A 14174-nucleotide genomic window follows, 5' to 3' on the forward strand; every position below is an offset into this window, starting at 1 on the left:
AGTTTCAATCGCAAAGATACATGTTTTGATTTCTTTGGCGGCACCTATAGCGACAAGCAGTAATTGCAGCCTGTGTGACGTCAGTCCGTTTGCAACTAGTGGCAACCCACTGTGATGTCACCCACTAGTTGGTGATCTGCTGTAATGCAGACTGGAGTGTGGCATATTTGGAAGAGAGGGTGGAGCTGGGGAGGAAGGAGGCGTGGATCTGACTGAGAACCTGAGAACACTGTGCTCTCCCATTTATACGAGAAACTTGAATGCACCCCAGGCATGTGAATTAACATATCTTTGAGGCCTAATTTCTAATCAATTATGGAATTGTTTTCAGGGGAACCATCACATCAGTGATCAGAAGAAGTGAATTTAGCTAATGACCCCATAATGACTCATGGAAACAGTGTATTTACTTTGTATTTCATGAGGGAAATTAATTATTTTTTCTGACTGGGAGTCTATTGAAGCCAGAGGTATTTTGGGACCAGCCCCTAGTGGCTCTCAGTGGTATTACACTTTAAGGGACTTCTGCACTGGCTTAATTTCTTTAGACCCGGAGTCTACATCCATTCGTATATTCAGTCTATTGTTGGCACACAAGTTAGTAGAAGAGCGAAGTCCGTCTTTTTTAGCAGAACAAACACTTGTGGGTGATAGAAAACGCGTATCCAAGTGCTTGTGATATTTCCCGAGAACGTCGCCCTCGACACCCAGTTGGTTCAGTTCGTAACACTGCAAATGCAGCTGCTTTCATCAGTGGGCCACAGGCTCAGTCATCATGGTGTTACCTCATTCAGCAACAGGTAGCGACTTGACAGACATTTATTTAAATTAAAATCTTCAAGATTATTACTTCAAGTAAGAAAGTGTGGCTTATGATCCCAGGACACAGAGCTACAGACACAGAGAGTTGGGCTCGAATACAAGATCCTTTATTCCTTCAATGTTACATAAATCTGTTATGTTTTTTTTTTGTTTTTTTTACTGTGATGTAGCCGCTGGCCTGCAGCCAGTATGCCCCCACTTAACGTCCTGATATGTTTCTAAACATGTAAACAGTGACGTATTTGTTCATATTGTTGAAACTACAACCCCGAGTACAGAGTGCACGAGAATGAATGTGTTATAAAACAGATGAGCCGGAAGCCACCATTTGTTTACAGTAGCATGTGTGATGAATGAACAGTGTACAGACAGAGAATATAAAACAAGCCAGTGCATGTACATGGGAGTATACAGAATATTAAGTGGGTACAAAAATTGTATTGAGTTCTCTGAGCACTTCGTCCCATTTGTAAAGACTGTAAATGAATTTGTTTTCATGTGACTGTATTAGCCACAGTGCAAATAAAACTATGACATTATCTAAATAAATCTTCAGAAAGCAAATATAGGCATTTGGCGTTAATTTAGATTCACTTCAAAGCCCCATTAACAAGTGGTTGCATAACATGGCTGTGTGTGTTTTGTTTTTCCACAGACAGTGAGATGGTCCCTCTGGACAGCCTGCGTCCTCGCTCTTTTGCTGCCGCCCACCGGGCATCCATTCAGCGACGCACCGATGACCCTCGCCTTTCCATCAGCCTGTGTGACCTGAGCCTGCAGCAGCAAGACATGCATCTGGAGGAAGATGATGAGGAAGAGGAACGGCTGCAGCCCTTAAGCTCCACCTCCTGCCATGTGCCCCAAAACTCTCAGAACTCGCAGCAATGCTCGCTGCTGCCCAGCCACTTGGACACTGATCTGCACTTTCACTCGGTGCACGGCATCCATGTTACTGTGCTGGATAAGCACACGGTGGCACGGCTGGATCACCGCGGTGACGAGAGGACCCTGGTGTTCACCAGCCGGCCGATGCGCTGCTCAGAGACCGTGTTTGTGAAGGTGAAGGCGGGGGTCACGCGCCCTGGGTGTCTTTCTTACGGCGTGACATCCTGCGACCCCGGCCACCCTGCGGCCGAGTGACCTCCCATCCAACCCAGAGTCCCTGGTTGACCGCAAGGAATTCTGGGCCATGTGTCGGGTGGCGGTGCCGCTCCACAGCGGAGACATCTTGGGCTTTGTGGTGAACGCAGAGGGGGAAGTTATGATGAGCCATAATGGCATCAGTGCAGGGATGCAGCTGTGTGTCGATAACTCCAGGCCTCTCTGGATGTTCTACGGTCTGCACGGCACCATCACACAACTCAGGATTTTAGGTACATTCATTTCATCTTTTTTACAAAATGCAGACTTTTATTGTGTGTCAGCTGCCTAAAACAGATTTGATTTGATTTGAATTACGTTTGGGATTGCAAAGCATATGCTTAAATCGGAATATTTGGGAAAAAATGTAATTTTCACAATACTAGACTCCCATCACTGTTATTATTCCCTCAGAAAATGTTCAAACAGAATTACTGCTTTTCAGACATTTCCACTTCCTTATTATTCCTAGACAGATTTAGGTGGGATGTTCATGTTTTGGACTGCGGGGGGAAAGAGACAAATTAAGACTTTAACTTAAGACTTGTTTGCAGTGAGGTGACACCTAACTGCTGAGTCGCCGTCCTTTTTGAAAGTAACCCACACTACGAGGTAAAATCTGCTTCATTAGATTTAATACAGATGTAAAGTTTTTTTTATCGGCAGTAGTTTTAGCAATAATCCGAGTATTTAATTAAATTATAGTTCTGGAAATGCAAACGTGTCCCATAGATCTTTACAGGATGTCATTTGTAACTTTCCATTCAGAAGTTAACGCAGTCTGTGATCCTTGAATGACCTTTGGAGGCTGAATTCCCACTCAGCCGAGTCATGAAATAGTTTCCCCCCTCCTTTGCTGTCTCGGCTGCTCTCTGACTTTTTATCAGTTCATATATCGCTTGGGAATTTACATTCTACCCCCGCGATTTGCATATGAATGTTAACTTTGTACCTTCGGCTGAACAGAATTTCTGTCGGCTCGGTTTTTGTTCCAGCAGATTTCACACAATGATACCGCGACATTACCTGAAGCTACCCTGAAGTTAATCATGCCCCGTGGTGAGATTCAGGCTCCGTGGATGTGGGCCTGCATGTTGGGAAGCAAATTTAACTAAATAACAATGAATAATTAAAATAATAAAAGATCAGCAGCGGTTTAATGACAAGCAGTGATTACAGGATGTTGTATAAATTTCCTCTCTAAAAGAAATGCAGTGTTTTGCTTATTGTGTAAGTAACAATGAAACCAAACTGTATATTAAGCCTCTTTTCCACTGCCACTATCATCTCACCTCACTTTTGGTGCCTTTCTGGATTTTGTTTTTCATTGCAGAAAGCAACCTCTCAATGTAGCGTTGTTTCTATAGCGGCTGCGCATGAAGCTGCCCTGACATCATCTTCAACGCGACACACACACACACACACACACACACACACACACACACACACAGACAGACAGACAGACACACACACACTCCTTGAAACAGAGAACTCAGCTGACTACAGCCTGTTTTTTCACATCACCTTTCAATATCAGCTCAGCTCATTAATAATTTTGACTGAGGTGGTACCAAAAACAGTACCCGGTACCATGAACTATCCTTAACTTTTGCCCTACAAAAAAAAAAAAAAAAAAAGAAGCAAGTACAGTTGAGCCGAGTCAAGCAAGGCAGTGGAAAAGTCAGTAAAAAAAAGGGGCTTTAGTATTTTAGAAATGCTGCAATGATGATCACGGGCTTAAACACAAAGATATTCGTAGAAACAGTTTATTTTGTGACCCAAAGAAGTTTTGGCTGCTTCCAAGCTCTGCCTCAAATCATCAGATCATTTCATTGGCTAATCATTCAGGACATATTCTTTGTGCAGGCGGCGTGTATTTTTATCGAGTTGGGAGAATTTCAAGAGACGGTTTAGGTGGAAAAAATGAAGTCTCTGATATCACTTAAAGTTTATTTTCTAGGACATTTGACATACAGCATATGCCCTCATTTTGTGTGGGTCCAATTTAAGTTTGAAATATTTATTATGACTTCCTCAGTTTTTAGAGTCCTGCACTTAGAGGATTTTAAATTCTCTATTTTTTATAAGATAGAGGTGTAACCTTGCATGGACTAACTGTATTTTGATGTGACTGTGAAATACTGCAGAGTGGAGCAAGCACCGACGGGACTGCTTTTGATTTGTTTACCATCACCGCAGATTAAACTGGTAAATGAATCCATTCCAGCAGGACAGACATCTTTTCACAGGAAATCTATCATGTGTAATGAAATTCACAGATGGTCAGATTGCACTGGTTAGTTAGGATTTGTCGATTCTTATTTTTTTTCTTTTGTAATTCATTTCTGAATTCTCTGCTCTCCTCTCCTCTCTTTCATGCAGTCAGTCAGACCAGGAACTGGGGAGGTTATTTCTGTCTTGCGTGGGCTCCCAGCAGCCAGCATTATGTATCAGGAGGGGGCCCATCATAGCTCCTTATGATTCCCTCCATATGCATTATTAAAATGTAATTGCACAGAGATTTGCGATGCTGGGTTTTCCACCCACAGCCAGTTCCCGTAACACTGGTCCTCCAATCATATCTTCCTCTTTTCCTTGTGCATTTTCTTCCTCCTTTCCCCTCTGCCCTGATTCTTTGGGGTATGAGCGTTCTTCGAGTCATTACCCACTCCAGCTGCGGGGAGTGCATTTGTGACGTCTCTGCTCACCCACTCACTGCTCCCGCACGCCATCAGTTGCCATGGAAACATCTAGCCACTGAGGCAAGTGACAGTTTGTCAAGGCTGGGTGTTGTCAAGCCTGTGAAGTGGAACAGATGGGAGTCTGTTGCTCTCACATGGTCATTTTGTCCGCGTTATCTCAGAAACCGAGAATTCATCATTTCGTGAAAGATATTTAATCAATGATGTCCTACAGTTCCTCATTGCTGAGGGTTTACATACTTGTTTCTGTCTGTGCTCTGCTATAAACCTGAAGCTGCTGTAATTTATGTGTGTGAAAGGGGTCCTCCTAAATGAAGAGGCTAGAGAATTATCACTCGACTCTGCAGACATTTTGTCATCCTTCAGCATATTGTTTTGAATTTACTGTACTGGTAAAAATGCTTTTAGTAAATTATACTTGCCACTTTCTGAGAGGTATCATATTTTATAAAAGAAGCACTGTGCTTCATTTTTATTTTTATTTTTGACTAATGACTATGTCCCAAATATAGTTGGCATATCTTGTCTGCAGGTGTTCTTGCAGACTGGTCTTGTATATAGCCTGAGGTCAATATCCAGGGCAAAAAAGACTGGCACCAAATGATGCTGCTATTTCAGCTCATTGCTCTCAGTGAAACAGTAATAACTGAAAGCAACTCATATGATTACATCGACATTTTTATCATTTCAGATCTTCTCTCATCTGGACTTTGATGGCAGAACAGTTAGAGAACTATATTCAGAGAGACTTCAGTCAAAAAATAAAGCTGAAACACAAATAAACTAAGAATATGAAAGGTTAGGAAGACTATTCCCCCCAACATGCCCGATTTAAATTACACCCATGTGCCCTGCACGAAACGGCTGAAGGTAGCAACTTACGGTAGTTGGTAAAGAACAAGATATTTTCTCCAGGAGTTATGGCAAAACGGAGCTAAAAGGAGTGAATATCAGCTTCTATTCAGCAGACTAATGCTGCTCCATAACTGCTGAATCTGTAAAGAAGCAACTGTTTGTTGTTGTTGTCATGTCAACTTAAAAGACAACATACATCATCTCTATATTTGATAAACAAGTGTTGAGAGCTGTACACCTCCTCAACCATAAATAAATCTCCTGCACTTCCAGCATAGCTAAAGACATGCATACTCATAGATGCAGAGACAGCAGTAAATTCATAATGCAGGAGACGATGAAAGGTACCCTTGATGAAAGGGTGCATGAATAGACATGAAGGTTATCCATTCTGCCTTATTAGAGTTCACCAAGACAGTTATTCACAGCCAAGCTGCCACATAGGTCAGTTGTAAGTAAGTAATGGAAGGCTGTCTAAATGCTACAGTATGCATACGTACTCCTCTATCCACTCTAAAATATAATAAAATGAATAAATAAATAGATGACTCTGAAAAGAGTATCTCGGCAAAGTGGTACAATCATCAATCCCAGCACCAACCTTAAACGCAAACACATTATGTAAAAGGTTCACCAGAAGTCCTGTGTTTGTGCAGACTTTGCTTCATCCGCTGATTTCTTTGCAGCAAACTGTCTGTTGCACGACTAAAAAGCTTCTATGATTTGTTTATGTAGGCTGAAACTAAGACAGCGGTGGTTGAAGTGGTCCAAGGAAAAGGCATCAGAATTCAGGGCATTGGATCAGAGCACGTAACTCCAGTTATGCAACAAACTGTATACATTTTTGTGCTGGAAGCAGACCACACTTCTTTTTTTACTTTTACAGTATTTTTCAGGTTTCAGTGGTTTCTTACTTCACAGTGGCACTTTTGGGAAAATTTGGATGAGCAAATTGGGGCACATGACGTAAACCACCAATATCAGATAATCTAACACATGGAAGGACGGTGGTGCCAAGTAAGGGACCGGCCCGACTATGTAGCGGCATTTCTGCCATTGTCAGCTGAAGGACAATGTTTAAACAACAATGCCGCATGCCTGCTAGCCAGACGGGATGAGAATTTGTCTGTCTGTGAAAATGGGGGTCGGTATTCTCGTCTGTGAGGTGAGATGAGTTGCCAATACGAGAAATGATGCCAGAGCCGGTGGTTATGGGCTGCGGATGGGGACGGGTCATATGGGACAGACAACAGATAGTCTGTGGAAGTGTTTTGTATCCTACCCAGAGGGATCATGGGCTCATGAAGGAGGAAGGAAGAGAGGGGGCGGGTAGACTACATCAACTCACAGGCCCTTGACTCACTCACACACACCCACACGCAGACACGGTGGACTCGCAAGTCATCTGCTTGGTGATAGAGCAGATTTAATGTGAGTGACAAACCTCGAGAGAGATGTAGCAAGACATGTCCTCTCCTACATTTGCTAATTATCATCTCTGACTAACTTGTCAAAGGCGTGAATGATGTTTCCCACGTGAAAGCGTTGTATTTGGCTCGTTTGAACCCGGTTGCTTTAATAAACTGATGTACATTGATTAATCTATGTTTCCTCTCTGTCCTCAGGCTCGTCTCTGCACCCAGATCTTCGAGGCCCATCAGTGCCCAGCTCCCCATCATGTACTCCCAACACACCCACAATGCTTTGCAGTGGCAACTCGGAGTCCAACCTCAACAATCCACTGAACATCAACCTCAATTCAAGCCTCAACTCCAACTACCACATGCTCTTTTCTTCCTCCACAGGTTTGTCCAAATACTCCTTTCTCTTCTCTGTTTTATTCTCTTATCTTTCATCTCATTTTGTTCCCCTGGGTATCTTTTTTGTCTCAATAACCAGTACATCCTCACGGTTCAGGTAAAATATTTGATAGAAAGTGCACTGGAGCAGGAGATTCACCTCATCATCCCTTCCCAGTGAGAGAAGTTTGTTTCTCTTGTAATGACATCTTTACAAGCCAGGTCTAGAGTTCAAGTATTTACACAGGCTGTGATTTTGTGCACAGATTTTGCCTCAATTTTTTTTTTTTTTTACAAAATTTTAATTTCTTAAAATGCAGACATGCAGGAGAGCAATACAACAGCCAGCAGCTCACAAACACTGACTGAAGAGCACCAAGACATCAGCTCACGATGTGCATGTTAGCGCACGAAGCAAATATTTACCTTGGTGATGTGAGGCAGTGATCCACGATATCACTGTAGTCCCAAGCTGCAGACAGTTATGACAGGAAAACTCCCGACACATAATGGCAGCAGTAGGAGTGATGATTACAGCGTGAACACAATTATTCTTGCATGAAGTTGTCTCGAAGCTTCATTAGCGGTAAAAAACAGAGGGCAGAGTACTGACAGCTTAAATAAAAGGCGCATTGGACATATGTTGTATCCAGCACAGTGTGAGTGCAGCAGCTCAACTGTAGCTGTCTGCCTGGACTAGTGTGAAGGTTTCTCACATTTTTAGGCAGTTTTTCATGTTGCTTTCTCTCACCTCAGGTACAACCCCAAACTCTCCATTTTCCAGCCATCCAGAGTCACCTACCTTCCCATCCTGCTCCGGCTCGTGGAGTGACGAATGCACCATTTGCTACGAGAATGTGGTGGACACAGTCCTCTACGCCTGCGGTCATATGTGTCTCTGCTACGACTGCGGCCTCAAACTCAAGAAGATGGCCAACGCGTGCTGCCCCATCTGCAGGAGGACAATCAAAGATATCATCAAGACCTACCGTAGCACGTAGGCTTGTGTCAGACAATGTCGGGCTCAGCTCGAGACATTGTCAAAGCCATGTAAGACTTTGTAAAGACACAGCACAATTGCTTTTTTGTGTGTGGAATCTGGCTCAGGTACTCTACAACAGGACTTTATACTCGATCATTAAAACATTTTAATTATCTCGTGTCGAATGCACAACTTTGGAAAGCTCACAGTCGTTCTAATGAGATTAAAACCATGAAAAAAAATACAGTGTAATCAACAGAAACAGAATTTGTGCAACTGCACTAACAGGACAACATCCCACCTTGACCCACTTCTGCCGAAGAGAAAGAATAATCTGAAGAGGCATCTGTCCTACTTCCTGTAGAGTAACCCTTCATTCTGCTGGTGATGCCATCGCTGCTTCCTAGTTTCAGGAGAAGTGAAATAGTCCAGGGCTGCGGAAAAAAAAGAAGGATAATAAATCTGTGGTTTCACCAGCTGCTCGTCCACTTCTTGTCAGGGAGCATCGGGTCAAAGTGTTGTTTTAGAAGAAGAATCAATTATCTGAGAAAAAAAATCCAGACAAGATAGTTTTATTTGAAATTTCCAGAAGGCTTTTCCGATACCAGTGAGGAGTGAGTAGAAAGACAGAGAAAGAGGTTTTTGTGGTGAAAATGCTCCTCCAGCAATAGTACACAGTGAAATGCCCCCCCCCCCCCCCCCAACATAAAGGGTAAAGAAATCCTTAAGGGAACTGTGTTGTGTAATAAATTAAGTGCTTTGCTGAATATCTCACCCTTGCTGTGCTTCTGTGAACCACAGACTGTGCAGAAGGGTAAAAAACTAAAGTGTAGATGTTGTCACCATAGAAGGTCACGCTACCGGTGAACGAGGATGTAAATCAGTGAAGAGGGAACGAGGGAGAAAGGAGGAGAGAGGATGTTGTATGTTTGGGAATAGAGGCAGGACAGGAAGGAGCATCTTTGCTGTGTATCTCTCGAAGTGTAAAGAAAGTGTTTACCCACTCAGACATAGCAGATGCATCAGATGTTCGCATGGAAGCCTCCAAAACGGCTGGATGTCTGGCCTCTTGGCGGCCGTCCCACCGTCTCTGGAGGCTCAGTAAGCCTGCTGGATGCTGTAATTGCACAAAAGTCATCCAAATAAACACTGGTGGGCAGTGAGGTATTTTCAAAATGCTGAAAGAGCACATTAAGATGATGAATTAACCTCTTCCTCATTGCAAGAAACCCATGAAATCCCATGTAAGTTACAGATGGCTCTGCTTACTTCAGGTTACGCACTTCTCTTTTGTATGTATATCAAATTAAAACATGAATATTTGCTTTCAGTGAGGATGTATTTATGCACATCATGTCTACAAGTGGACAAAAACTCACACGTGTGCAGTCAGTTACAAGGTTGTAGCTTGTTATCGTGTGACATTGTGAGAATTTAATTTGCATATCAGTTTCTGAGTGCTGCTTTCCATCTGTAAAAGCAAACTCCAAGGACCTTTTCACTTGATTTAATCTAATGCATTATGTACTGCTTTGGGTTCTTAAGAAATACAAGATATTTTCAGGTGTTATTTTGGCCTTGCTGAAACATTACATAGCCATTGTTAAAGTAGTGATTTGCTCTCGAGGTATTGAAGCTTGTCATCTCGTCACTGAGGAGGGAAAATTAGCAGTTACGTTGTATATCATTTGAGTGATGGTAAAGTTTTCTTGTGTGCCTTTAAAAAGAGAAGTCTGGACAAACTGGTGTGTTGGGCTCCTCACTGTGAAAACCTGGAGGAATACTGAGGTTCATTTTCATGTTTAAGTCCCTCTTTCTTAGCTGTGATGTCTCTTGACGTGAGCAGTTAAAACGACACAACCTCTCGATACAAAGCTGTCGTGTTTGGCTTGGAAGCAAACACTTCAGTGTGCTTAACATCAGTGCGTACGGTCATTCACTGCTGAAGATGTGTTGTTTAAAAATCGCCTCGTCCCCTCTGTTACTGCATTGCATAATACTGGAATTTAGTTGTGAGGGCTGAGACATGCTCAGCTTTTACGTTTCTACCTGGTTTTGTTTTTTCTCCTGACCAAATATGACCTAGCAGAAATAAAACAGCGCAGAACACTTGCAATAGAAAAAAAAAAAATGTTTTCAGGAGTGTAATATTAACTGTATATTATGAGGTTTATTTATTTTTAATGCTACTATAAAGAATTATCAGTTTTGTTTCCTATGTGTGGCTATAGTGTCCAAAATGTAAGAATATTGTTTTATTTCATGGTTGCATAGTCAAAGACTAGAGAAAACTTCCCCTAAAGGCTCTGTGGTTGTATCTACTGATTTTCAGTTTGACATTTTGGGAAATGCTTTTTCACTTTGTTGTGGAGTTAGGTAAGAAGATCAATACTACTCTCCAGTGGTCACAAGCACTGTACTGAGCTGAGCTACAGTCTTGATGCAGTCAGACTTTCCAAATTATTATACTTCTACTTAATGACATTTCTGAGAAAAAATATTATACTTTTTACTGCTCTACATTGATCTCACAGGTGTAGTTTTCAGTTCCATCACTGTTTACGTAAAGCGCTAATATTTTTTAAACAATTACGTATCAAAGCAGATCATTGCAGTACACAGTAAGGGCACTTTTTATTTTTTCTCTATTCATTGTTGACAACAGTGTTTGTCCACCAACAAATACCTAGTATTTGTTGAATTTATGCTAACCTCGGATATTCAACCAGATAAAACAATCTAATTGTCCAGTTTCTTAAGAGTTCATATGAAAACGGCTCACAATTGGTCGGCCTATTGCCATAACTTCCCATTTACGTTTCAAATTAAAAGCCTTCTGGCATTTCATACATTGTCCAGCCATATATTAGGGTAAATATACGCTGTGAACATCAACAATATCTATTTTAATTCACTGTAGAAATTCAGATTGTAACACTTAATGGATTGCTGATACACATGACAACACGTGGGACAAGGGAGTACTAGCACTTATATTTCCCACTTCATACATTGTACAAAATGATAATGTGAAAACAATACAATGGCTAAATCTGCAGCTCCACTTGCTTTATCGAGATTTAGAGCAACTTCAGCAGCTACAAGGTTTGCAGAGACCAAAAATAGAGTTATAAAACTTGCATTCATCAGGTAGGTCGAAACACAATTCCAGATTAAAGATAATGTTGCCCCACAACTGTGTAAAACAACTGTTTGCTTAGATGCCACACCATGTTAGAACTCGTGGCCAAAAATTTAAAAAAGAGAAGCTAGTCTTACAGCCGGCGAACTCAGTTTAGCATGGCGTTTCTGATTCGGCCTTTGCCATCCTAGGAGAAAAAAAAATGCGTAAAACAAATCTCGTTTCCGGTTTCCGTTACGAATCGGGCATTGGCCGGAAACAGGAAACAAAACATCTTACCTGCTCTGACTCCGCCCGGTGACCGATGTACTCCAGCTAAATTTGGCAAAAATATATTCTGGTAACATGGCAAATTGTCACCTTTACGCTTGTATTTTAAATGTGCGAGATATATTACTTCAGCACAAAGCCAGACGAGATGTATCCGCTTCGTGCCACATAGGTTGGTGTCAAATCTTTTAAAAAAAAAAAGGTAAAATTATATTTTGCCCTACTTTAGCATATTGAAGTTGTGTCGTAGTGAGTAGGTCCATTGATTCCGCCTGTTTGTCCAAACGTGACCAAATATTTTCAGTCCAAACAAAACAAAACCAGCAAGTAAGTGAAGGTGGGAATTTTGGAGAGAGAATTGACTTATACCTTTGGTTTGCTGGATTGGAGATTTCTATTAGTCGTAAAAAAAATCCTTCTTTGTGGTTTCTGAATTTGATAATTATGTTCTGTTTGGTAAATAAAAATTAATTCTAAATCAGTAGTTTCACTCTGTGCCTGTTATTATTTATTATTTACAGAGGAAAGTACATCCCCTATTTGGTTCAAGCATTTGATTCAAATTGCAATAAAAAGTGGAAACTGACCATTTCCACTTCACTGCTACTATCCTTTTTATGTTTTATGCGCAGCAGAAAACTGAAGTCAATGTTGCACAGCTGGGGAATTATTGTCATTACCATTTTCCTAAAATGTGCATGATACAATTTTATGATCGATTTACACCTCATGCAATAAAAATTCAAACGAGCAAGAGTTTGAGAACAAAAAGGCAGCAAACATCTTTTACAGTGCCACTCTTGACTAACACCTTTCCATATACCATGTTAATAACAAAGGCAAGGGCTTTTAGTAAACAGCTATAACTCACAAAGAAATTGTTTAGAGTTGTGGTATGTAGACCTGGCTAGAGTGAACATCATCTGTTATTTACTACCCTGCAGGCCTGGCTCTAATGCGGCACTATTTTATGCTGCACTCCAATAGGCACAAATACAGCCCCATGACGTTTGGACATGAAACAGGCCAAGTCTTCTCAGAGGTGAGAGGGAAATACACAACCAGGGTCTGTGAAAGTGACATGAATACAGTATATCTCGCCGGTGTCTGTGTACGCACAGACTTTCCACTCAGACCTCTCAGTGAACCTGGCTGCCGGGCCTTCTGAAGGCTTAAGGGCTTGGCAGACTTGTTGGAGCTGTGTTGTGATATCTCTTCGAGACAGCTGTTTGGTCAAACACACACACACACACACACGTCTATTAAGGTATCAAATTTGTATTCCAAAAAAAGCACGACACTATCGATTTTGAATTTTAACTAGACATCAGACAGCCTGAGTTTGTTCCTCTGTTGTATCTAAGGCTTTAAGCTTTTGGTGTTTGGTGTGATGTAAAATCTTTTCTTCAGTCGGATTTGCGGCGTCGAGGGACAGACTGCAAGAGCAATTATATTAAAAAGTACAACTTTGTTCGCAGTCCGAAATATCAATTGAGAGGTTTCACCCAACATTATCTAATTACTGAGTTGATGAAGACCTAGGTGAAGGTTACTGTGATGCTGTGCTTGATCTGTACAGAGATGCTGAGTGCTGCTGCCCTCCAGTGGCCAGAAATATGTCCAGCACTTCATGCACAGAACAACCCTCAGTGCAATGTGTGATAAGGGTCAAATAACAAGGGACACATAGTGATGATAATTTTTTTTAACAGAGGAACCAACACATTTAATTTTGACCAGGAACTGGTTTAGATTCTACTATTTTTGTACCTGCATTACTATTTCCAAACTATTTTTTAGCAATAAAATACACAAAAACACAAAGGTTTGGCAAAATACTTTCTAGCAAGGGCTTAAAATCACATCTTATGTACTTCATCCATTTCTTCAGCTATCAAACTGCTGTTTTTTTTTTTTAAAGTCAACGATCAACCTCCACATTCAATTTAGTTTTATTTTTCACCATACATGAGACAATGACTGGCACGCCACCTTCATATTTAAAGTTATCACCGTCCTTATCTCACCTGCACATCTTGCATTTTCTGCTTCTTCTTCTTTCTTACCCCTGCAATTTATCATTTGCATGCACAAATTATTAAGTGCTTAAAACATAAGTACAACATGCTAGCAAACACACAATGACTTGCGCACATCTGGTAGATATTCGTGTAACAAGGATGATGAAAAGACACCCACAATTAGTTGTGAGCCAATGATAGCAAAGATCTCAGAGGAGGAAACAGCCACTCAAAAACTCATGAAAGTTGGTACACGCGTGTCTCTCCCGGCAAAAAATTTTGTATTTTAGTGGAGTCGCGAGTGGGCGTGGCCAAATGGCTCACCAGCGCCCCCTAAACAGATGCCCCGGCGGCTACATTTACCCACATGGCGGAAATGTGTATCACTCCGAGATGTACAAAAAAGTTCCAATGCACCATTATGTCAACTCAACAGGAAGC

The 14174-nt window shown here is 41.5% G+C and overlaps 1 protein-coding gene across 1 annotated transcript in view; it reads left to right on the top strand.

The window, feature by feature from the left end:
* Positions 1 to 12537, top strand: part of LOC138195288 (E3 ubiquitin-protein ligase NEURL1-like) — a 33063-nt gene extending 20526 nt beyond the window's left edge. The window contains 4 exon segments of the mRNA XM_069144572.1: positions 1478 to 1938; positions 1940 to 2195; positions 7145 to 7324; positions 8075 to 12537. Of these exon segments, the coding sequence (XP_069000673.1) occupies positions 1478 to 1938; positions 1940 to 2195; positions 7145 to 7324; positions 8075 to 8319 (1142 nt within the window). The 3' untranslated portion in view covers positions 8320 to 12537.
* Positions 12538 to 14174: the final 1637 nt, after the last annotated feature.

This window comes from Embiotoca jacksoni, unplaced genomic scaffold (genome assembly GCF_022577435.1).
Source record: "Embiotoca jacksoni isolate LCO1_2020_lvr unplaced genomic scaffold, fEmbJac1.0.p SCAF_12, whole genome shotgun sequence".
Classification (NCBI taxonomy): domain Eukaryota; kingdom Metazoa; phylum Chordata; class Actinopteri; family Embiotocidae; genus Embiotoca; species Embiotoca jacksoni.